The 26,898-nt window shown below is 38.2% G+C and overlaps 1 protein-coding gene across 7 annotated transcripts in view; it reads left to right on the forward strand.

Moving 5' to 3' along the window:
- The window catches only part of ESR1 (estrogen receptor 1), a 445,612-nt gene that overhangs the window by 180,344 nt on the left and 238,370 nt on the right, over positions 1-26,898 (forward strand). For 6 of the 7 annotated variants that reach the window (XM_003255892.3, XM_012506023.2, XM_003255891.3 and 3 more), the window contains one exon: positions 11,001-11,117. In XM_003255892.3, the coding sequence (XP_003255940.1) occupies positions 11,001-11,117 (117 nt within the window). The remainder of the gene's footprint in view (positions 1-11,000; positions 11,118-26,898) is intronic. The other variant, XM_012506024.2, reaches the window with a different exon arrangement.

Genomic DNA, 26,898 nt, shown 5'->3' on the forward strand with positions numbered 1-26,898 from the left:
AGATGGTGGTCACTGATTTCATTATGTTTTCCTTTATTGCAGCTGTTGGTTTGATCCTTTGCCAGGTGCTTAAAACGATTGTGGTTTTGCAGATGGTAAGTTAGAGGCTGGACAAAAATGGGTTCACGTCACTGCCCTGGCCAAAATTTCAACAGACTGGGGTTTGTGAGGGCAAATAGATAGAGGCTTTCCTCTCCACTTTGTGTTATTTAGAAAAAGAAACTTTCCAGGACAGTTTTCTTTCCTAGAATTCCTTTTTAAAAATTTTTTTTTCTTTGAAAATTTACTTAGATGCAAGTAATATATTTTTGTTCCTCTTAAATAATAAAAGTAAGATGTCTCTTGGAGGTGGTGGTTGTCACTGACAAGATTAACTAGAACTGACTAGCTGTAAAAATATAATTTGGGATGCATTATTAAGGCATGCCATTTTTATTTGCATGCCATTGTGTACAGATGTGGTTGTGAAATAGTTCAAATCATGGCACATTGAATGTCCTCACTGGATTTTTAGGAATGTGTTCACTGAGACAGCCAAATCCTATTTCATCTTCTTTGGCTCATTGCATTGGCTGTAAATTGGAGATATTCACTTTAATATGTGAGTCAAAATTTATTTCCAAACATAATAGGGCAGTTGTTCTGTCACAGAATCTAAATTTCTTATTTATTTCCTTAATACTTTGCTTTCTACTTTTTCTTTTTTTCTTTATTTTATTCTGGAGTATGTGGAAAGGTTTTCCAGAAAGATTTGCATGTGTCATAATCTACTGATGAATACTTTTTATGTGGTTACTCTTTCATATTTTGGGAGATATAACTATGGAAGTATTAGGAATCATGGGTTCTGGAAATAGTTTTATTACTGCTTCTGAAATGCCCTCCCAATGATACCATACAGTAATTCCATCAGGGAATAATATTTTTATTATAGTTTAAAATATAACTTAATATTTAGGTGTTCTTGTTCAGTCATCATCAAGTTATTTTTATTTCACCAACCCTACCATGGTACTCCTGAAAGACTTGTGAATGAGACAGACCTGGATTTAATCATGGCTTTGACATCTGCTAGCCAAGAGAACTTGAACAAGTGAGTCAACTTCTTGGAGTCTCAGTTTCTGCTTCTGTAACATGGGAGCTAGGGTAATCTAACTCATTGCTTGTGATGATTAGATGAGGCAAAATGCTGAGTTCGCCTAGCCCAGCGCCTGGTCCATGGGAAGCATGTGGGTTCTGCTGCTACACAATCCTTGGCCCAGTGCATGGTGCACAGAAAGGAATCTGAACAGGCCAACTTTATTCCTATTCTTGACCCACCCCGTGTAGATGCTTCCTACACCTTCAGCTTCTTCTTCTTCTTCTTCTTTTTTTTTTTTTTTTTAAGACAGGGTCTCACTCTGTCCCCCAGGCTGAAGTGCAGTGGCACAACCACAGCTCAGGGCAACCTCGACCTCCTAGGATCAAGTGATCCTCCCACCTCAGCCTCCTGAGTAACTGGGATGACAGGCCCACACTACCACACTTGGCTAATTTAAAAACTTTTGTAGAGCTGGGGTCTTGCTATGTTGCCCAGGCTGGTCTCAAACTCCTGGATTCAAGTGATCCCCTCGACTCAGCCTCCCAAAGTGCCGGGAAAACAGGCCTCCACACCCAGTCTTCAACTTCATTTTAAAAAATTGTGGTAAACTATACAATTCATCCATGAAACCAAAAACCACTTGTACCCCAAAAGCTATTGAAATTTAAAAATATATATATTAAAAATAAAAATAAAATTGTGATAAGATACACATAATATGAAATTTACTACTTTAATAATTTTTAAGTGTATGGTTCAGTAGCATTGAGTACATTCACATTTTTGTGCAACCAGAACTTTTCATCCTCTCAAAGTGAAGTTCTGTACTTATTTTTTATTTTATTTTGTTTTTTGAGATGGAGTTTCACTCTTGTCGCCCAGGCTGGAGTGCAGTGGTGCAATCTCAGCTCACTGCAACCTCTGCTTCCTGGGTTCAAGAGATTCTCCTGCCTCAGCCTCCCGAGTAGCTGGGATTACAGGCGCCCACCACCACACCCAGCTAAGTTTTTGTATTTTTAGTAGAGACGGGGTTTTGCTATGTTGGGCAGGCTGGTCTCTAACTCCTGACCTCAGGTGATCTGCCCGCCTCAGCCTCCCAAAATGCTGGGATTACAGGCGTGAGCTACCGTGCCTGGCCAGCTCTGTGCCCATTAAACAATGACTCCAAGTTCCCCTTCCCCACATCTCCTGCCAACCGCTCTTCTATTTTCTGTCTCTGTGAGTTTAACTATTCTAGGTACGTCATGTAAGTGCATCTATGTGATATTTGTCCTTTTTGTATTTGGCTTATTTCACTTAGCGTAATGTCTTCATGATTCATTCATGTTGTAGCATGTGTCAGAGTTTCCTTCCTTTTTAAGGCTGAATAATACTCCACTGTATGGATAGACTACACTTTGTTTATCCATTTGTCTGTTGATGGACGTTTGGATGATTTCCACCTTGTGGGTATACTGAGTAATGTTGCTATGAACATGGGTATAAAAATACCTATTTGAGTTTCTGCTTTCAAATATTTTGGGTCTACACCTCAAAGCGGAATTGTTGGAAGTGGAATTGCTTCCGCTTGTTGGAAGTGGAACATGGTCTCCCACTTCATTTTGACACAACTTCCAAACTTCAGAACTGTATTTACAACAGCCTGCTGGGCGGTCGCTTTGAGTTTATGATGGAAATCTCATATCAACAGGTTTTAAATTGTTCTGTATGACTTCTTGCCACCCCTGTCCCAATTCAGATCTTTTTTTTGATTAATGGTATGAACAATTTTCAAAACATCCTGACACAATCTATTAGAATATTTGACTTTCTCCTCCTCCTCCCTTTCGCCCTAACTATTTGGCAAAGCTGTTGAAAACTTCTTTACGTCTTCTCTCTGCCTCATCTACTTTGCTACTCAAAGATGATTAATAGGTGTTTTGGTATGATTTTTTTTCCTTGGCATAACTGTGAATACTTTTAATCCTTCATGTTTTATGACGATCATACATTCCCACTTTCGTGTAAAAACATTTTGAATTCTTCTTTCTATAACAAATTCCTTGCCAGTCTTCCTTTCCTTTTTGCTAGTGAGTTCCAACGGTATCATTGTTTGAACCTGTTTTCTAATTCTATGCTGCGATTCCCATAATCCCTCTTTGCTTTGGTTACAGTAGATAATGTGGGTGGTCCTACCAAGACAAAGCATCACTCAGGAGTCAAGGGCTGGGGTAGATACAGATACTAGGTACTGTAGAAAGTCAATGTCTTTCTCAGAGTGTAAGGCAGGACAAGACTTCTGTTCCCTTGTACCGTTGTGGCTGGGAAGTTGGACTGTGCATTTCATCCTTGTCATATAAGTCAAAGTATCACCCAAATAACTTAATATTGGTGTGGTCTTAGTAAGTATTTATCTCATAGATATGTTAAATAGAAGACAGTAACATTGGGTTGGCTGTGTTAATTCCTCACTTTTTCTTTCTTGTTCATGAGCTTCCTAGGAAGCAGAACACTTGGTGGTCAGACAGTTGCAGAGATTCCTTGCATGATTGCAATCTGGAAAGTAGATACCATTCTTGAATGAAGAGCTTGCCCTTTGGAGAAGGTGGGCTTTCCATATATGAAGGTTGTTAGAATGCATAAGAGTTCAGCTTCTGGAATGAAGGGAGACCTTGGTTCAAGACCCATCTGCCACTTGCTTGCTGTGTGGCTTAGATCAGGCTTTTAAACTTTGATTATAATTTTGCATCTGTATAATAGGATTAATAGAATTCCTTCCTCATAAAGTTGCTAGGGGGTTAAGTGAAACAATCAATGTATAACACACTTCCTGGCATGTGATGTTCAGTACCTAGAAGACTCGGTTTCCTTGGTAGACAGATTGTTTGGCTAGACAAGCTTATGGAATAGGAAGTGAGCACAAGTGTGAAATGAACAAGCCAGAGTGGGAATGGCTCTTGGAAGCATCTACTCAGGCCTGGGCAGTTGCTGGTTTATATAACAGTGCTTTGAAAATTCATGTACAGATTCTTACTATTTTCCCAAATGTTACAGCTCAAAACTATGTTGTCTGTACCTTAACACCTAAAGGACAATATAGTCTTCACTGATAAAACTAAAATGTCATAGGTTTTCCTTTGGCCAAATATGTATAGAAACTTGTGACTTCACATCAGATTTAAAGCTGTATTTAACACTCTATGAAAACATATTGATGCTTAGAAGTAGAAAGGAAATCAGATTTTGACATCTTATTTCTCAGCTTAAATTATTTATAGTTCCTGGATGCTTCAAAATGTGATAAACCATAGTTAATTTTATGTAAATATTCGATGAGTGCCTTTAATAAGGAGACCGTAAAGGTAGCCAAGCTTTATATATGTTAGCTACATTTATGGGTCAATCAGGTATAAAAAATAGGACTTTGAAAATAAAAATATTATTTTGTCAGACTCCTCCAATGAGGCTTTTTGACAGGATTAGCTAAAATTGGCTCTTATTTGATGTGTGAGTGTTTAAACATTGGAGAGTTCATTTTTCTTTTAGAATTCATTTTCATTTCTGAGCCTTAAAATATGAAGAGTTAGCTAAATGTTCGTATATGTTGATAAGGAATGCTAAGTGTTTATTCCTTAATGGGACGACACCTTTTACCAGTTTACATAACTTGACTTTTAATCTGACCTTATGAAAGTCTCCTTGACTTTAATTTTTTTTCAGAGTACTGTATATCTCTTTAGGGAATGCATTTATTTAAAAAATTATAAAGCAAGAATAGATGTGATATATTTTGAAGTTTTCTAGTCACAAATTAAATCCCTAGATGTGTTGTAGTTTGTGGAGCACTCTGAAATGCATCAATTCAAGATGGGAATAGCAGGAAAGAACCGTTCAAGTACGATTTCTGATTCCATAAAGTTAGGAAGTTATGATAAAGGAAAAATAACTACACCACATACTTAAGGCATAGAATTGCATTATTGGGACAGATTGATCTTCAAATTTGTAGGCTATGATGGAAGCAAATATTTTTAGTATCTTAATATTCAACTGTTAAGCCAGGAGAGGAGTACTCTGAACTTCAGCTTCTCATAAAATCAGTCAGTTACACGACAGTTTATATAGTTTATATGTAAGAAACCCTTTGATCAAGATACACCTTTTCTTCAGCCTTGTTAATAATTCATTTATAAGGATTTTTATTTCTAGGAAAATAATACCATAGATCTATTTTATTTAAAGCCAAAGTATTTCCTGGTGATGGTGGTGAATGGGGAGATGATTCAAGGAAACTGCTAATCTTATAGAGTTTAGTAAAATCTTGGAATAGAAATTTTAAAAAGTTAAAACACACTATGAAAACAAATCATTTTTAGTAAAATGAACCATATTAAAATATCTACATAACCAACATATTATAGTGGGGGAAAATGGCATTTTAATTCAGAAAAACATTTCTATATAGAACAAGCTTTGGAATAATTAGAATATGTTGATTTTTCTTTGGGGCAATCATGAAATACACTCATATTAGGAAAGAGGCAAGGCCTCAAAATGGAAAGAGTAGTGAGGATAATTCATGGGCAATGCATGGCTTCATGGATCCCTTCCTGGCCCTCTTCATCTATGAACATCTGCTTTATGTTCATGTCTGGCCCCACCCAGTGCTGAAGAGCAGACTGCCCCTGCTTAGAACCAAGCCTTGTTCTTGCGGATTTGAGTTTTGGGGTCCTAAGGTAGAATGGCCATCATATTGTTCAGGGTCCTCACCTTCCCACTGATTACTTCCTTTATAGAACCCCAATCGTCCCCCTCAAGAGGCCTGTGCTCCACAGATGAAGTTGGGGGTGAGGGGAGCTTTAGCATCTCAGTATTGTTCAGATATTGGATACTTGTTGAGCTCCACTATGTGTGTGAGAATGTGCTGGGCTCAGGATCAATAGCAATAAATGAGATGGATATGGCCCATCCCTTGCCATGCCTAAACTGATCTGGGCATTGAGACAAGCAGTTAAAACCCAACATAGTAAGTCCTATGATGAGACACAAACTAAGCATGGCTGGAAGGGCAGATAAGATTTCACAGAGGAATTGATATCTTGATTGGCACACTTAGAAGATGAGTAGGAGTCAGTTGGGCCAAGAGGACGAAAAGTGTGTTTCCATGAGGAAGAAGAGCATGTGCAAAGTCCTGGGGGTGAGAAGCATGGCATGTGTCAACAGAAAGACATGGCTGGAACTTGGATGGGAGTTATAGTGGGGAGAGAAGGCAAGGAAAAACATTAAGAGCTTCGCAAACTGTGTGAAGGCATTGCATTTAGATGTCATTTTTAGAGCTTGGAGGAGCCTCAGGACATCGAGGCAGGATAGTGGCCTGATGGTGTAAGATTTTAGGAAAAATCACTGTGGCCAACCTGTGGGGAAGGTTTGGTGGGGGAAGGCTGGAGGCAAAGGGTCCCGCGGTGGGCTGTGGTAATGATCTGGGCTGGAGAAGGTAGGGACTATGGTGGTGCCCAACGCAAAATTGGTTTTGCTTTGAAAAATAATTAGAAAATATTTGTTTTGATCTGTGTGCCTGTGGTGGGAGGTGGGGAGGAAGGGTCAAGTGAGGAAGAAGGTTGAATCTAGAATAATGCCCATGTTTCAGGCTTCACGTGCAGACATTTCTTGGTTCAGCTGGGAAGTGAATAGGAACAGACTGGTGAGCAAAGAAGACAGTCGTCGGTTCTGTCTGGGGCACATCCATCTTGACGAGCATGAGAGAGTCAAGTCTTGATGGACGGGGGCAGGTGGACATTCAGGAAGCTCAGGAAAGAGATTTGATCTGAAATGACCACCAGAAAATACTGAAGGAAAAGAGGTGACAAAAGAAGAGACCTGCAATATTATATTGGCTTTCTCTCAGGCAACTGCTTGGCCTGTCTTTATATTCCTTTTGAATCTCTGCATATGTATGGGCCATTATTTATTTTCATAACTAACAAATGCAGACTTTCTGTGTAATGACAACAAAGCCAAACCAGCTGCTACCAAAGGAGGGGAAATAAGAAGAGAAGGAAAAAGAAAAAGGGAAGCTTGGGGAAAGGCTGAATGTGGGTCCTTCTGTTGCTGCAGGGGCTGGGGTGGGCCTGGTGATTCCTACTGCGAGGCATTTTCTCTCCCCGCTTCCTGTCTTTCTGGTTCCATCTCATTCACCTCCTGTCCCCTCCACTTCCTACCAGTCAAACCTTAGATTCCTCCAGAAGCTTTTTATTTTTATCTTTTGGCGGGCAAGAAAATAGTGCTGATTATTTTTCCAAACCTTCACCTGAACATCACATCGTGGCATTGGACTTTTGGGCTTGGTTCATCCGGGCCTGCACAGAAGGACTTTTGGGGCCAATCTGGTCATGTACATCGAGTCCTGTATTTTCAGTTAAAAAAAAAACCAAAAAACCACACTGCTATGTTTCACTAAGACAATTGATGTGAGTTGTTTTTTAGAAAATCAACTCTATTTCAGTAAGATTTTCTCATGCATTATCTTGAGAAGACCAGATAATAAAATTTAAAAAGAATTTCTTCTCAATGCAACTTAAATCAATTGCTTTAATAACACATATTGACCAAGTTACACTCGTTAAGAAAAAAAAAAACTACTTTGTTGTTTTTCTTCTTCTGACGTGAGCTGAAGACTAAGAAATAGTTGTTAATGGTGTTTGGTTAAGAAGAATTTGTTTTAATTGCATATATCAAATATGTATTTATTAAATTTTTCTTTTTGCCAGTTTATCAATTCTAGCTTTGTCACAAAAGGTTTGCAGTATGAACATGATTCTGTTGTACATCTATTTCCATTTTTGTTAAGAGACGGATTCAATTGTAAAAATCTAGTACCTTTTATGCATTAAACATGTTAGTTCAGGAATTTCACTTGGTTCTACAAAGATGCATATCTACAGTGGATGGCCAGTGCAAACATGAGACTCAGCCAACTGGCCTCTGACCCGATGCAGTTCTCCTATCTTCTTCTGGCTTACAAAATAACTGGCTCTGGTGAGAAAGTGAGTCAAAGTAATATTTGGTTTGAATGGTTATTGACTATTTTCTTCTGAAACTTAATGTATACAGATTTATTTTTTATTTTATTCTTATTTTTTTTAGAGATAGGGTCTTGCTCTGCTGTCTATGCTGGAGTGCAGTGGTGCTATCACAGCTCACTGCAGCCTTGACCTCCTGGGCTCAAGCAATTCTCCTGTCTCAGCCTCCCGAGTAGCTAGGACTACAGGCATGTGCCATCATGCCAGGCTAATATTTAATTTTTTTTTGTAGAGACAAGATATTGTTATGTTGCCCAGGCTGGTCTAAAACTCCTGGTCTCAAGCTATCCTCCCACCTCAGCTTCCTGAAGTACTGGAATTATAGGCATGAGCTGTCACACCTGGCCATATACTCATTTTTTTTTTAAAGCTGAAATATGTCAGCATATGCTGCATAAATACCACAGGAGACTAAACACTGAAAGTTTCTTTAGGGTATCAGAAGGATACACTTTTTGCTTGCAGTTAGCATCTGCACAGATAAGTTTTTTTTTCTGATTCTATTACTTCTTCAGTTTGACCCTATTAATAAGGACAATTCTAAAAATAATAACTATGTCTGGATATCTGAGTCAGTGTGTGGTCTTTTACTGAAGTTACTGGTTTATAACTGCTGACTAGTTTGCTGGTTTCTGTTATGCAATAGAAGAGTGCAAATGTTAATTTGATCTGAAGCCCGTTTATGCAGTGACTTTTATAATGTATATTTAAAGATGGAAAGCCAAGTTTTATGAGGCCAGCATTTCTTGTCAAATCCTCACTCCACCCTCTTCTAATTGGGCCTGACCCTTAAGTTGAATAAAGAACAAAGAGCTCTGTAGTTAAAACATTTCACTGCATGTTGCATCTTGCCCTTAGTAAATGGAAAAAATAGAGACTTAAGCAGAGAATCTGAACTAGGGTGTGAAATATATATTCGGTTTTGGGGTGGGAGAATGAGAACCATGTTTTACAATAGTATACATAACCTCCTTAGTCTAAATTCAGGACATTTCCCCAAGATATGTAAGAATTTAGACTTATGCAAACAGACTTTATAAAAACATGCCAATATTTATTAGTTTGTGAATTTTAATATTCTGCTCCCTATAAATCACATTTATTTTGAGGGATAAAGGACTGGAGGTGACTTCTAAATCTTAGAGCAGAAACTTCCTGTGGGCAGCTGGACATATGTACCTGGAGCTCAGAGAAGAGGGTTGTGTTGGGAGCGTACATTCTGAGTGATCTGCATTTGGTGCTGATGGAAGCCATGGACATGCACTAGATTGTCTTGTGGGAGAATATGGAGTAGTAAGAGAAGAAGAAGACCTAAGATTGAGCCCTGAGCACCTCTGGCTTAATGTTGGATGGAGGAAATTGTATCTGTAAACAATACCGGGAGGCTGCAGCCTGACAGGCAGAAGGAACTGGGGTGTTTGGGATTATGGAAGCCAAGGGAAAAAGCCTGTCTCAAGTGGGGAAGGGAGGTATCAACATTGTAGGCTGCTTCAGATAGGTTATGTAGGATGTGGACTGAAAAATATCTGTAAAATTTGGCAACAGGATTCATTGGTAATCCTAGGGAAGTTGGTTTTTGGGGCAACTAAGATGGAAAACAGATTGGTTAAGCCATGCAAAAGAGGTGAAGAAAAGGAGATTCCGTGTGCAGACGTTTCTGAGTTCAGCTGGGAATGAGGGACAAGATAGAAGATGGAAGTTAGAGAGTGCGTGGGGCAAGGGAGACTATTTTATGGGACAGTCTTGCATGTGATCAAAGCCAATGAGTAAGGAGCATTTGAAGGAGAGAGAGTCAATCAACAAGAGAGAAAAGAAAGAGGTTCATCATAAAATAACAGTAACAACAACGAACATCTTTTGAGTGTTTTCCATATCCAGGGAACGACGGTAAACTCCTGACCTGCATTCTCACATTCAATTCTTAGAATCATTGGATGTGGTGGGTTCCATGATTTTCTCTAGGTTATTGAGGAGGAAAGAGAGATCTAGAAATGTCAGGTGGCTTGCTCAGAGTTCTCCAAGTAGTCAGTCATGGACTAATTTATGAACTGAAGGACTGAACTTTGTCACCACCCAGCCCACCAAGCCGGCTTGACTTTAGGTATTCCATGCTGCATGTGAGTACTGACTTAAATTATATTTTAAGAAGGGTTACTTTGAAACTCTCTCTCTGAAAATTGTATTTCTAACAGCTCTACCCTCACAACGATTTTGGCAAGCAGCCTTGGTAAAACCAAACCAAACCAAAACCAAAAAACCTTATCTGCTGAGAAAATATAACCACATAAAATATGGTGCTACAAAATATAGACTGTGTGAACTGAAGGTGACTTGCCCAAAGGAGTCCTGAAACAATTGGCTGCTGCAGAAATTAAGTCCACGAGAGGTTTTTTTTTTTGTGTTTTTTTTTGAGACAGATTCTCGCTCTGTCGCCTAGGCTGGAGTGCAGTGGTGCGATCTCGGCTCACTGCAAACTCTGCCTCCCAGGTTCAAGTGATTCTCCTGCCTCAGCTTCCTGAGTAGCTGGGATTACAGGCGCACACCACTATACCCGGGTAATTTTTGTATTTTTAGTAGAGACAGGGTTTCACCATGTTGGTAAGGCTGGTCTCGAACTCCTGACGTCGTGATCCACCTGCCTCGGCCTCCCAAAGTGCTGGGATTACAGGCGTGAGCCACTGTGCCCAGCCCATGAGAGGTTTTGTTTGCACTTCAAGGACAGAAAAAGGCAGGCAGGCTGGGGAGCAACATAGTAAGGCTGAGGAAGTGACAGGAAAACAGCCTCCAAAAGGTTTCCCTGTAGATTCTAACTGGCTAAGTTTCCTGAAAGAATATTAATTCTGTCCTCTTTCTTTTAATAGGACATAACGACTATATGTGTCCAGCCACTAACCAGTGCACCATTGATAAAAACAGGAGGAAGAGCTGCCAGGCCTGCCGGCTCCGCAAATGCTACGAAGTGGGAATGATGAAAGGTGGTAGGTACATCTCTCCCAGGGGCCCTTGGGGACGGCCCTGGCCACCGCCCAGTGCTGGCTCTACCCATTCGAATAACACCATGGGAATTTTGTGTTTTTTCTTTTAATTGTTTTTTTTTTTCTATTCTTATTTTTCTTTGCAACAAAAGTATTTTCATAATCCATTTTATTTTAAAAAGGTGGAAATGTCTGGAACTGGAAATTCTAACATGGCATTTTGTGTTTTGGATTTTCAATGTAAATAATTATATTTTAAATCAAAGGTGTGTGGGAGGCGGTGATGGAAGGAAACGAAGAGTGCTTAGTAAATTATTCTAGAAATATTTTTCAGTTACTGTTTATATTGCAAATGCTAGAAAATGATATCTGAGGGTAAACTTTCCCTAAATTGAGACTTGTAAATGTGAAAGCTAAGTAGCTAATTTACAGCCTTCCAGTCTCTTACCATCCCTTAAGGAATGTGAATTTCAATCAAAAGGCAGTTTTCTCCTTTAGAACCTGAGTTAACTAGCCACTGTCTTAACCTCAGTGTCTAGCATGGTGCTGGCATAGTTGATTACTGAGCACTACGCTAACAAGTGTCAAAGCATGCAGGGTTTGTGACTGTGGGCTTGTGTCTTTGTGGTCTTTGTGGCTGTGCGTGTGCGTGCGTGTGTGTGGTTTTCTGTCTTCTCATGTATCCGATCTTCCAGTTTTGTTATACAGGAATCTGGAAACTGAATCCCAGTTCTGGGAATATTAGGAGCCCCATACATGTGGTTGCCTGATTGACCTCGTTGTGTTTGTGGGAGTCTCATCTTGAGGAACTTTGCTTCTAGTCTTGGATAGCCTTCAGTGTAGTGGAAGAGAACAAGTAGAAAATGTGTAATTAAAGTCACGAGGCTGAGGCTGGCAGATCACCTGAGGTCAGGAGTTCGAGACCAGCCTGGCCAACATGGTGAAACCCTGTCTCTACTGAAAATACAAAAATTAGCTGGGTATGGTGGTGAGCGCCAGTAGGCCCAGCTACTCAGGAGACGGAGGCAGGAGAATCACTTGAACCTGGGAGGTGGAGGTTGCAGTGAACTGAGATGGCGCCACTGCACTCCAGCCTGGGTGATAGAGTGAGACTCTGTCTCAATAAATAAATAAATAAATAAATAAATAAATAAATAAATAAATAAAGTCAGGGATTCATTTAGTGTTTCAGAAGGATACTGAGGGGAGGGAAGGGCTGATGATGGTGTTACCTGCTGACTGTAATAGGGAAATGCCCATTTCTTTTCTGAAGGAGGTGAAGCTTGGGGTGATTTAAGGAGAACAAAATTTCAGTGAAAAGGAATAGTGATTTTGCAAATAGTGGGCAGCTAACCTTTAAATCATTCTTACTTGGATGCAGGAGGAAGGAGAGGAAAGACCAAGGATGGAGATTATGATGAAGACAAGCTTGATTGTTAACAAGCTTACAGTGACAGGTTTCTTAGTCCCGGGGTCATAAATACGCCGGACAGGTTGAGGTTTGGAATGCAGCATTTGGAATAAATTCTACTGGTGAAGAGATGCAATGTTGAATTTATGCATTCTGTGAGCTGTGACTATGACTATACATCTTGAACATCTGAAAAAGCAGCTTTAATTCAAAGGGTAATTAATTCCAAGAATTTAACAGCTACATTCAGAAAATGACACTTGAGTCATAAATGGATTAAATATTTAAGGAATTCATCTTTCTTTGTACTGTTGGAGAATTAGTCAGGCTTAATTAAACTCACAAAATGCTACTTAAGGTAACTTGATAAGTGAGAGGAATGTAACAGCTGTATAAGAAAAGCTTAATGTGAAACAGTGGAGTCGAGGTTTAATATTCTTCTTTGGCGATTATAGGTAGGTTAAGCACAGGTTGTTACATACATTCTCCTTGAAAGCTGAAATAATCAAGTTGTGAATATGTCCAAAACAATTTTTAAAATGTGAGGGTACCCATGCATTGACCCCATTTCATAAAACCAATTCTGTTTTTTTTTGTAATTAATATCCAGATATGGTCTGGCTGCATGAATATAAATTATGCATTCTCATTTTTAATCTAACCAAAATTCGAATATACAAAGACATAATAAAAGTCTCCCCACTGTTTTCACCTAGGAATCTAGATAATTTGACTGCACACGGCAGACTGTGGATGGCTCCATATACACTTGCACATGTATATTGATGACTGTAAAATATATATCTGTATTAGTTTTCTAGGGCTGCCATAATGAAATACCACAGGCTGGGTGGCTTAAACAACGGAAATTAATTTTCTCCCAATTCTGGAAGCTGGACATACATAATCAAAGTGCTGGAATATTTGGTTTCTAGTGAGCCCTCTCTTTCTTTTTTTTTTGAGAGACGGAATCTTGCTCTGTTGGCCAGGATGGAGTGCAGTGGCACAATCTCAGCTCACTGAAACCTTCACCTCCCAGGTTCAGGCGATTCTCCTGCTTCAGCTTCCCCAGTAGCTGGGACTACAGGTGTGTGCCACCATACCCAGCTAATTTTTGTATTTTTTTGTAGAGATAGAGTTTCACTATATGTTGGCCAGGCTGGTCTGGAACTCTTGACCTCAGGTGATCCGCCCGTCTCGGCTTCCTAAAGTGCTGCGATTACAGGCGTGAGCCACCATGCCCGGCCTGTGAGGCCTCTCTTCTAGGCTTGTGGCTAGCCGTCTTCTCCCTGTGTCCTCACGTGGCCTTTCCTCTGCGTCCAGGCACTCTTGGTATCTCTTCCTCTTCTCACAAGCCTTGTTGGATTAGGGGTCCACCCTTATGATCTCATTTAACCTTAGTTACCTCCAAAAAGGCCCTATTTCCAAATATTGTCATACTATAGGGGCTAGGGCTTCAACATACAAGTTTTGTGGGGACACAGTTTATAACAGGCTGCCCTCCCAAAATACCACAGACTGGGTGGCTTAAGTAACGGACGTCAATTGCCTCATAGCTCTGGAGGCTGAAGTCTGAGACTAAGGTGTTGGCAGGTTTGATTTGTCCCGAGGTCTCTCTCCTTGGCTTGCAGATGGCTACCTTCTCTCTGTGTCCCCACACGGCCTTTTCTCCGTGCATCACAGCTTCTTCCTCTTCTTACGAAGACACCAGTCATATCGGATTAGGGCCCCACACACAGGACCTCATTGAATCTGAGTTACCTCACTTAAGGTACAATTTCCAAATACAGTCACATTCTGAGGCCTGGGGGTAAGGTTTCAGCATATGAATTTTAAGGGTGCACAATTCAGTGTGTGTACTGAATTGTTCAATATCCCATAGGGATTACTCAGTGATTGTTCAGTATTTCTTTACATGTAATGAAAACATGTATCTTTCTGGCAGTTTTTATATGTACACAAGTTTTAAGTGAAGCTTTAAATTCATAAAATTATAGCCCGTGAGAACATCTTATTTTAATGATATGTATAAAGTGCTCACCATAAAGCAATATAATTTATTGTATTTTCTACAACATGGAATACCATGCATGGCCACGGGATACCCTCTGTAACAACTCCTTGAAAAATCCCATTGAATAAAGACTTAATTTACCACTGGAAGTACAATAATAACTAACTATAAAATGTGCAGTCACATGGCAAAGGCCAGGTGTGACTGAATAAATCTTTACAACATGTTTTCAACCATTAGGGTTCACAACAATCCACTTTCTTAACCAGGCTGGTTACCAACTAGATATTGAAACTCTACCTGTGAAATAAAAAGTTTAGTTTCAGTTAAAAGAGAATCACAGACCTACTCCCTACTTTTATAGCAAGGCTGAAAAATTTCACTGAAGTTCTATTGTAAAGATCCAAAAGAGTGCATGATTTGTCTCCATGAACTAACAATTTTAATCTGTTATAATACTTACTGCCTCTGAAAATCCCAGCATCATTATTAGATTTGGTTCTGAATCATGGTAGTTCTATGAGATGCAGGATTTGAATTGCGCTTTTGGGAATATGCTTTTCTATTCTAGTACATGTGCTGGTTACTCTGCATTGCTTTTTCCTCTTCGTTTGTCTCCTTCCCCTTGAACTTTAGGTTGTAGATTACATGTCTCTTCTTCAGGAAGGCCTGCACAGTTCCCTGGACGGTTCCTGAGGCTCGAAGTTCAAAATCAAGGTGCTGGAAAATTCATGTTCTAGCTTTAATGGCAAATAGCTCTTCTCTTAGCTCTTATCACCATTATTATTAGTCATTCAATGTCTGTCTTTATATATCATCCATAAACTCCATGATGGCAGGGAGGTCTCTGTGTCTCGTTTACTGATCTCGCATGAAACAAGTCACAAGGTAGTTGTTCAAGAAGTATTTTTTTGCACTAATTAATGAATTGATTCAATTCATTTAAATAGTTATTTGTGTAGGGCTTCTTATATGCAAACCCTTGGGAATAAAGCAAATATGAATAAGATTCTAGTCCCTTCCCTGAATGTCCTCACAGTATAAAGAGAACATTTGCATGGGAAGCGACAAATAAAAATCTCAACGGCAAGTGGAGACTGGGTTGCAAGATGGCTCAAATATTGAATGATTAGAATGGGAGTCTAGAGCTTTAACCAACCACTCCCAGGTTTAGTCCAACTCAGAGTATTACTCAGACACCTGACATCCAAGGCATATATTATTACTCAAGAATTTGGCCTTCTTGCTGAGTTTGGTAGAAAGAGGAACTCTTCCAAAGATAAATGTGTTCATATGCTGGCTCCTCCTCAAACTTGCTGAGCAACCTTGTTAAAGTCACTTTTATGAGCTTCACTGTTTTCAAATATGAAATGGAGATAAATAAATTTTACTGTCCAAGCACGGTGGCTCACACCTGTAATCCCAGCATTTTGGGAGGCTGAGGTGGGCGGATCACCTGAGGTCAGGAGTTTAAGACCAGCCTGGCCAACAAGGTGAAACCTCGTCTCTACAAAATTAGCCAGGTGTGATGGCAGAAGCCTGTAATCCCAGCTACTCAGGAGGAGGCAGGAGAATCACTTGAACTCAGTAGGCACAGGTTGCAGTGAGCTGAGATTGCACCACTGCATTCCAGCCTGGGCAACAGAGTGAGACTCTGTCTCAAAAATAAATATATAAATAAACAAATAAATTTTACTTAATGAGTTTGTCATGAAGATGACAAATCGTAACATGGGAAAATATGAATCTAAAGTGCCACACAAGTGTTAGCTATTACATATCTTTTTTGTCTTAAGAATAATTACTATCTTAGTTAAAAATTTCATCATATACGAGCACTGCTGGGTTTTTTTTCAGCTGAAAGAAAGAGAATGGCAATTTCATCACTTCTACAAGATATAAATTTCTAATTTCTTTGTGGAGAATAAAAACTTGGCTTAAACACCTAAGCTTTTTTTTCTTTTCTGATCTCATATGCTGAATATAGCTGAATGACAAGTGAGATGTGTTATTTATCATTTTATGATGCCAGAGATTTACACAAATCTGTGAAAGGCTTTTTCTTACCACAGATTCAGAGGCGTGTTTGAAGCAAGGTTTTCATTGTGCAGTGAGGAAATTGGCACGTAGAAATTAATTGATGTGCAGGACTCTTGGACTGACCATTCTGGTTATGTTTCCTTATAACACATTAAGAAGAAATTTGAGATAAAGTAGTAATTGTCAACTAGTCTTTATTTATTTTAATAACAAATGTTGCAGTATAATTTTTAGAAATATTCCAAAATAACAAATAAATCCAAAAATTAATGGGATAATTTTAAAGTGAGAAATAACATACTACTAATATAGATAGGGAAATATACATGTGTCCAGAATGCTTCAGAAGCCCAATGAAACACTGGAAAATAAAATATTTTCTTGTTGCTTGGGTTTAATATTTATCACTATGAGTTATCGTAATTTGCTTTATCGATGGATAAACTCTCAACCTGGGGACTGCGATTGGAATCCTCTTTAATCCTACATTGGCTATCCTTTATCAAAAGTAAACAACCGGCTGGCCGCGGTGCCTCCCACCTGTAATCCCAGCATTTTTGGGAGGCCGAGGCGGGTGGATCACCTGAGATCAGGAGTTTGAGACCAGCCTGACCAACATGGCGTAACCTCGTCTCTACTAAGAATACAAAAATTAGCTGGGCGTAGTTGTGCCCACCTGTAATCCTAGCTATTTGGGAGCCTGAGGCAGGAGAATTGCTTGAACCCAGGAGATGGAGGTTGCAGTAGGCCAAAATCACACCACTGCACTCCAGCCTGGGTGACGGAGCGAGACTCCATCTCAAAAAAAAAAAAAAAAGTATACAACCAATTATTAATGTTCATGATGGTAGAATCAAATTAATAAATTAAAAATGTAAATGTGAATTACTTTTCTTGGATTGCTGGATAATTGTGGTAGATTTGTAGATGCATGTGAATCCAAGTTTCCTCAAAAGGTAGGTTGGGGTGCCCCTATGTAGGATTGAATTTAAGAAAAATGTTAAAGAAAAGCTAGCTGCCCTTTACCAAAGAGAGACTGGTTGTTTTAAGCAGCAATCTATATATTTATGATATTGAAACTAGTATTTTATTAATTCATATAGTAGATATTTATTAAAAACTCCCCATATTATAATTTTTTATTTGCAAACAAACAAATATACTGAATCAAGTAGGTGAATCACATGTGGACCTTAAAGACTAATGAATCCAATGTTTGACAGTATTTTAAAGCAATCAAGCTCTTGTTTCCACAAGCAGAAGCAGATAGTCATCTATGAAACAGATACAAGTTGATTTGGCATACCCTGTCTTTATTCAGTATGATGTTCATGAGAAACCTTCTTGGAAACCCAGGGCTCCAAGGAACACAGTTTGCAAGCCACTGATCTAATCTAACTCCTTCATCCTTTATGTAAGAAAATCAAGGCCCTCCATTACCTATTAGGGATGAAGGCAGGTCAGCCTCTGTGACTGTCAGTTCAGCTGGAGGAAGCATGAGTGTAGGCAGCACAACAATCCCTATAAGGACCAAGTTCTTCTTAAGCTGTTTTTTTTTCTAGTAGTTTTTACAGTTTCAGGTCTAACATTTAAGTCTTTAATCCACGTTGAGTTGATTTTTGTATATGGCATGAGGTAAGTGTCTAATTTCATTGTTCGGTGTGTAGATATCCAGTTTCTCTAGAAACATTTATCAAAGAAACTGTCCTTTCTCCATTGTGTGCTTTTAGCAGCTTTGTCAAAAATTAATTGACTCTAAATGATTGAATTTATTTCTGGGTTCTCTATTCTGTTCCATTGGTCAATACATGCTGTTTTAATTACTATAGCTTTGTAGTATATTTTGAGTCAGGTAGTATTATGCCTCTACCTTTGTTCTTCTTGCTCCAGATTGCTTTGGCTATTCAGGGTTTTTCTGTGGTTCCATACAAATTTTTGGATTGTTTTTCCACTTCTGTAAAAAATGTCATTGCAGTTTTGATAGGCACTGCATTGAATCTGTAGATTGATTTGTGTCATATGGACATTTTTAACAATATTAATTCTCCCAGTCTATGTATGGTATATCTTTCCATTTATTTGCATCTTCTTCAGTTTCTTTTATTGATGTCTATAGCTTTCAGCATACAATTCTTTCACTTCCTTGGTTAATTTTATTCCCAAATATTTTGTTTTATTTTTATAGCTATTATAAATGAGATTTCTTCTTGATTTCTTTTTTTGGATAGTTTGCTGTTAGTGTATAGAAACACTACTGATTTCTGTATGTTGATTTTCTCTTCTGAAACTTTACTGAATTTGTTTATTAGTTCTAATAGTTTTTTGTGTGAAGTCTTTGGGGTTTTCTATATGTAAGATCATGTCATCAGCAAACAAGGGCAATTTAACTTCTTCTTTTTCAATTTGCATGCCTTTAGTTTTTTTCCTGCATAATTGCCCTGGCAGGAACTCTCAGTACTATGTTGAATAGAAGTGGTGAGAGTGGGCATCCTTGTCTTGTTATTGATCTTAGGGGAAGACTTTTCAAATTGTCACCATTGAGTATGATGTTAGCTGTAGGCTTGTCATATATGGCCTTTATTGTGTTGAGGTACACTCCTTCTATATTTGATTTGTTGAGAGTTTTTGATATGAAAGGATTTTGAATTTTGTCAAATGCATATTTTCCTCTATTGAGATGATTATATGGTTTTTGTCCTTCGTTCTGTTAATGTGTGTACCATATTTATAGATTTGCATATGTTGAACCATCGTTGCATCCCTGGGTAAATCCCACTTGATCATGGTGAATGATTCTTTTATGTTTTGTGACAATCAATTTTGCTAGTATTTTGTCGTGGATTTTTGCATCTATATTAATCAGGGATATTGGCATGACATTTAATTTTCTTGTAATACCCTTGTCTGGCTTTAGTATCACAGTAATGCTGGCCTTGTAAAATGGGTTTGGAAGTATTTCCTCCAATTTTTGGGAAGAGTTTGAGGATTGGTATTAGTTCTTTAAATGTTTGGCAGAGTTCAGCAATAAAGCCCATTAGGTCCTGGGCTTTTCTTCTATGGGGGACTTTTTATTACTGATTCAGTCTTCTTTCTGGTTATTGGTCTGGTCAGACTTTCTATTTCTTCATGATTCAGACTTGCTAGGTTTATGTGTCTAAGACTTTATCCATTTATTCCAGGTTATCCAAGTTTTTGGTGTGTAATTCATCATAGTACTCTTATAATTTTTTGCATTTCTGTGCTATCAGTTGTAATGTCTCCTCTTTTATTTCTGATTCAGTTTATTTGTGTCTTCTCACTTTTTTCTTAGTCTAGTTAAAGGTTCATCAATTTTGTTTATCTTTTTAAAAAACCAATTCATAGTTTCATTGATCTTTTGTTTTGTGTTTTTAGTCTCAATTTCATTTATTTTTTCCTCTGATCTTTATTATTTTCTTCCTTCTACTAACTTGGGGCTTAGTTTATTTTTATTTTTCTAGTTATTTGAGGTATAACATTAGGTTGTTTGAGATCTTCTTCTTTGATGCAGACATTTATTGCTATAAACTTCCCTCTTGAAAATACTCTTGCTGCATCCCACAAATTTTGGTATGTTGTGTGTCCATTTTCATTTGTTTCAGGATATTTTTCAATTTTCCCTTTTATTTCTTCTTTGACCCACTGGTTGGTTCTGAGTATGTTGTTTTATTTTCAAGTATTTGTGAATTTTCCAAAATTATTCTTGTTGATTTATAGTTTCATATTATTTATGGTTGGAAAAAATACTTGATATGATTTCAATGTTCTTAAATTTGTTAAGACTTATTTTGTGTCCTAACATATGAGCTATACTTTTTTTTTTTTTTGAGACAGAGTCTCACTGTGTTGCCCAGGCTGGAGTGCACTGGCTCAATCTTGGTTCACTGCGGGGGTTCAAGCTATTCTCATACCTCAGCCTCCTGAGTAGCTGGGAATACAGGAGCACACCACCATGCCGGCTAACTTTTTGTATTTTTTAGTAGAGACGGGGTTTCACCATTTTGGTCAGGCTGGTCTCGAACTCCTGACCTCAAATGATCCACCCACCTTAGCCTCCCAAAGTGCTGGGATTACAGGCGTGAGCCACTGCGCCCAGCCATGAACTGTACTGTTTTATCTAACATTCAATGGATAATGTTCCATGTGTATTTGAGAAGAATGTGTGTTCTGTTGCTGTTGGATGAAATATTCTGTATCTATCTGTTAAGTCCATCTGTGCTAAAGTATAGTTTAAGTTTGAACTTTCATTATTGATTTTCTGTCTGGATAATCTGTCCATTGCTGAAAGTGGGGTACTGAGTTTCCCCAATATTATTGTATTACAGTCTATCTTCCCTTTCATGTCAATTAATATTTGCTTCATTCATTTAGGTGTTCCAATGTTGGGTGCATATATATGTTCAACTGTTATATCCTCTTAATGAATTGACCCTCTTGTCATTATTTAATGGCCTTCTTTGTCTTATTTTATAGTTTGTGACTTAAAGCCTATTTTATTTGATATAAATATAGCTGCCTCTGCTTTCTTTTGGCTTCTATTTGCATAGAATGTCTTTTTTGGTCCCTTCACCTTCATTCTCTGTGTTTTCTTAACCATGCATTGAATCTCTTCTAGACATCATGTAACAGGGTCTTGTTTTTTTAAATCCATCTACTCACTGTATCTCTTTCTTCCTATCTTGCTGTCTTCCTTTGTGATTAGGCAATTTTCTATGGTGGTATCCTTTGAATTCTTACTTTTTGCCTTTTGTATATTTGCTACAGGATTTTGCTTCGTGATTGCCATAAGGCTTACATAAAATATCTTATAGTTATACCAGGCTATGTTCAACTGTTTGCAACATAACTTTGATTAATTTTTTAATAGTCAATTTATTTGATTGCTTATTAAGAGATAATTTTGATTCCTATTGGAAGAAAAATGAGGAATTTTTATGTACCTTTTCAGGAATGACCATGTCTCACCTCACCTTGAATGTTAGAAGAAATGCTGGCAGTGACTCAAGGCCAGGCAAAAATTTCGGAAAGGGTTTATCTTGTTCGTATAATTTTCTTTTGCAAAAATAAATGATTCTTGATATGATGTAAGGACTTTTTCCGTAGATAGAACCTATAAAATGCAGAACTTTGGGGCAGTAATTATATGAATGAATTGCTACTTTAAAATTCTGTAAGTCCCCAGGAATTTCCATATGCTTTTTGTTTGTTTGTTTCAGTGGTTATGATCAGGCTAATGAGTAGTTTTTAGAGCTGAAAAGAACTTAAAGATCATCAAGTGCACCTTTTTGTTTTTCAGTTGAATTGTTCTTGTCCAAATCACTAAGCTAACTGCTCAGACAGGAAACCAAGTCTCCTGACCCATGGTTTAATGCTCCTTTCACTGCTATGCGTCTGCCTGGCTGACCTGTTAGTAACATAAAGTGTCATGAGAGATAGACATATGCATAAGTAAGATATTAATATACCATAAAGCAAAACTGTGACTTAGGAAATATTATGGTGGGCACAGGATATTACTCCTCTTCAACAAAAACATCAATCATATGTTGGCTTAGTTGCACAGCAGAAGTACCAAAATAAACTTATGTAGATGGTGTCACAGATACTTTAAAAAGACCTACTTAAGATTTAATTACCTTATATTATTTAATATTTAGTGTAATTTAAAAGGGGCATTTTAATCTTTCAGCCAAGGTTTTAATTGTTTTTAGATAATTCGATTTTTGAAAGTCTGATTTTGTTTTAAAATGACCATTCTGGTATATAAAAACATCATTTTGTCAAATAGGAGTCTCAGCTGAGGGTTAAGCGTGCAATTAAACTTGACTGTTTACCTACTACCTAGGAACCTTGGGCAGATCACATACTTTTTCTTCACTGAGTTTTTACTTCCGAAAAATGCCAGCTAAAGTATCTTTCAAATCTTAAATTTTATGTTTTATGATCCGAGTTCAGATTAATAATGGAATGGTTAGAATCCAAAGCTAAAGGTAGTATATACAAGTGTATATTGGGGGTTGTATATTGGGGGTTGGGAGCAACTGCCGTAGCTATCATATTTACATTTCAAGCTCAATTTAGAACAACTGCTAGCAACTGTAAAAACCAGTAGGAATGGACAGAGTTATTGTCTTCACTAGTCATTGTGGAAAGTGAATCTCTTCTGAACGGAGAGAGTCACAAAAATGAGTTTGATGCTTTCATGATAGTGAAATGAGAAGATGACCATATATTGCTATAAATCACCAGCAACATAAAAGGAAAATATTCAAGAATCAAGTTTGTTGAGGCAGGACTCTGAAAAGATAACTAAGCTTTTTTTTTTTTTTTTTTCTGTTAGAGATGTAGTAATCATGACTAAGACTGGAATCCCAAGAGCTGGTGAGACTTTCTAGTTTCTGCCTTGTGGAAAGAGAAAGGAAGAGGCCAAAAAAGATAGTGAATTTTGGAAAGTTCCTGATTAAATATCTCATAGGCTAGTCTGGTTATGTCTGCTTGAAAACTTGTCCAGTAGGTATAAACCAACACACTTGAGGCCAGTCTTTTTGGAAATTACAGAAATATATGTCGGCCTTAAGAGGCATCCTAAGATGAAGAGCAGAGGGAGTCGTTTATAAAGAAATGTTCTCGTTGGCTGGGCATGATGGCTCATGCCTGTAATCCCAGCACTTTGGGAGACCGAGCTGGGTGGATCACTTGAGGTCAGAAGTTCCAGAGCAGCCTGGCTAACATGGTGAAACTGCGTCTCTACTAAAAATATAAAAAAAATTAGCTGGGCATGGTGGCGGGCGGCTGTAGTCCCCACTACTCGGGATGCTGAGGCAGGAGAATGGCGTGAACCTGGGAGGCGGAGCTTGCAGTGAGCCAAGATCGCGCCACTGCACTCCAGACTGGGCAAAAGAGCAAGACTCCATCTCAAAAAAAAAAAAAAATTAGCCAGGCATGGCGGGGGGCACCTGTAATCCCAGCTACTCGGGAGGCTGAGGCAGGGGAATTGCTTGAACCCAGGAGGTGGAGTTACAGTAAGTTAAGATGGCACCATTGCACTCCAGCCTGGGTAACAGAGCAAGACTCCATCTCAAAAAAAGAAAAGAAATGTTCTGGTCATGCCTGGAGATAATACATGGTTTAGTTTATGCTTGATTCAGCAAATCAAAATTGGTGAGGAACATACAGAATTATATTTAGGTGATTATATTTTATATATTTTATATATAAAATTTGTATTTTTTTTATTTTAGGTGATTATATTTTTAAACGCTTGCTTTACAAGACTAATCATTACTACTTTTTTTTTAGTTTTGTGATATATTTTATTTAACCAATATACCCCAAATAGTATTTCAATATGGAATCAACATTTAAAAATTATTGATACATTATGTATTTTTTTTCCTTCACTAAGACTTTCAAATCCTCCAAGTGTTTCACACTTACATCTCAATTTGGACCAGCCATATTTTAGTGCTCATTTGGCCATGTGATCTGTGCCTAAGGAGGCAGCTGGAGCTGAGGCTGGGCTGCAGTACCAACATAGAAGTCTTTATCTGTCAAACCAGGAGTTTGAGATCCCTGAGGGATATGGGAGCCATAAAGGATCTTAAGCAGAGAATTGACTTTCTTGATTTTGAACCTATCCTGGTGTTCTCATAGATTAGAGGAGAGAGATTTAGGAGTGAGGAACAAGCAAGAAGTTGGCTCCACATTGTTTTCCACAGTAGTTGTACTAGTTTACATTCCCACCAGCAGTATAGAAATGTTCGCTTTTCACTACATCCACACCAATGTGTATTATTTTTTGATTTTTTGAAAATAGCCATGCTTGTGGGAGTAAGGTGGTATCGCATTGTGGTTTTGAGTTGCATTTCCCTGATCATTATTGATGTTGAGCATTTTTTCATATGTTTGTTGGCCACTTTATATCTTCTTTTGAGAACTGTCTATTCATGTCCTTAGCCCACTTTTTGATGGGATTGTTTGTTTTTTTCTTGCTAATTTGTTTGAGTTCCTTGTAGATTCTGGATATTAATCCTTTGTTAGATGTATAGATTATGTCTCCTTCTCTGTGGGTTGTTTGTTTACTCTGCTGCTGTTTCTTTTGTGCAAAAGCTCTTTAGTTTAACTAAGTCCCACTTATTTATCTTTGTTTTTGTTGCATTTGCTTTTGGGTTTTTGGTCATAAAATCCTTGCCTAAGCCCATATCTAGAAGGGTTTTTCTGACATTAACTTCTAGAATTTTACAGTTTCAGGTCTTAGATTTAAGTCCTTGATCCATCTTGAGTTGATTTTTGTGTAAAGTGAGAGATGAAGATCCTGTTGCATTCTCCTACATGTGGTTTGGCAATTATCCCAGTACCATTTGTTGAATAGGGTGTCCTTTCCCCACTTTATGTTTTTGTTGGCTTTGGCAAAGAGCAGTTGGCTATAAGTATTTGGGTTTATTTCTCAGTTCTCTACTCTGCTCCTTTGGTCTGCGTGCCTATTTTTATACCAGTACCATGCTGTTTTGGTGACTATGGCCTTATAGTATAGTTTGAAATCAGGTAATGTGATGCCTCCAGATTTGTTCTTTTTGCTTAGTCTTACTTTGGCTATGTGGGCTCTTTTTTGGTTCCATATGAATTTTAGGATTGTTTTTTCTAGTTCTGTGAACAATGCTGGTGGTATTTTGATGGGAATTGCATTGAATTTGTAAATTGCTTTTGGCAGTATGGTCATTTTCACAATATTGATTCTACTCATCCATGAGTATGAGATGTATTTCCATTTGTTTGTGTCATCTATGATTTCTTTATTTGAGAGGTGTTTTGTATTTTTTTTGTAGAGGTCCTTCATCTTCTTGGTTAGTTTTTTTTTTTTTTTGCAGCTATTGTAAAAGGAGGTGAGTTCTTGATTTGATTCTCACCTTGGTTGCTGTTGGTGTATAGCAGAGCTACTGATTTGTGTACATTAATTTTGTATCCTGAAACTCTGCTGAATTCATTAATCAGTTCTAGGAGCTTTCTGGGGGAGTGTTTAGGGTTTTCTAGTTATAAAATCATATCATCAGCAAACAGCGACAGTTTGACTTCCTCTTTACTGATTTGGATGCCCTTTATTTCTTTCTCTTGTCTGCTCTGGCTAGGACTTCTGGTACTATGTTGAATAGAAGTGGTGAGAATGGGCATCTTTGTTTTGTTCGAGTTCTCAGAAGAAATGCTTTCAACTTTTCCCCATTCAGTATTATGTTGGCTGTGGGTTTATCATAGATGCCTTTTATTACAATTAGGTATGTCCCTTGTATACCAATTTTGCTGAGGGTTTTAATCATAAAGGGATGCTGGATTTTGTCAAATGCTTTTTCTGTATCTATTGCGATTATTGCGCTGGTCATGTGATTTTTGTTTTTAATTTTGTTTAGGTGGTGTGTCACATTTATTGACTTGCATATGTTAAACCATCCCTGCATCCCTGGTATGAAACCCACTTGATCATTGTGGATTATCTTTTTGATATGCTGTTGGATTTGGTTAGCTAGTATTTTGCTAAGGATTTTTTTTTTTTTTTTTTTTGAGATGGAGTTTTGCTCTTGTTGTCCAGGCTGGAGTGCAGTGGCACTGCAACCTCCGCCTTCTGGTTTCAAGTGATTCTCCTGCCTCAGTATTAGCTAGGATTACATGCACCCGCCACCACGCCCAGCTAATTTTTGTATTTTTAGTAGAGACAGGGTTTCACTATGTTGGCCAGGCTGGTCTTGAACTCCTGACCTCGTGATCCACCCGCCTTGGCCTCCCAAAGTGTTGGAATTACAGGCATGAGCCACAGCACCCGGCCAGATTTTTGCATCTATGTTCATTAGGAATATTGGCCTGCAGTTTTCCTTTTTTGTTATGTTCTTTCTTGCTTTTGGTATAAGGGTGATACTGGCTTCATAGAATGATTTAGGGAGGATTCCTTCTTCCTTCGTCTTGTGGAATAGTGTCAATAGGATTTGTACCAATTCTTCTTTGAGTGTCTGGTAGAATTCAGCTGTGAATTCATCTGGTCCTGGACTTTTTTTGTTGTTGGTAATTTTTAAATTACCATTTCAATCTTGCTGCTTGTTACTGGCCTGTTTAGGATTTCTAATTCTTCCTGATTTAAGCTAGGAGGGTTGTATCTTTCCAGGAATTTACCTATCTCTTCTAGGTTTTCTAGTTTATGTGTGTAAAGGTGTTCATAGTAGCCTTGAATGATCTTTTGTATTGCTGTGGTGTTGGTTGTAATATCTCATGTTTGTTTCTGATTGAACTTAATTGGACCTTCTCTCTTCTTTTCTTGG

This window comes from Nomascus leucogenys, chromosome 3 (genome assembly GCF_006542625.1).
Source record: "Nomascus leucogenys isolate Asia chromosome 3, Asia_NLE_v1, whole genome shotgun sequence".
Lineage (NCBI taxonomy): Eukaryota > Metazoa > Chordata > Mammalia > Primates > Hylobatidae > Nomascus > Nomascus leucogenys.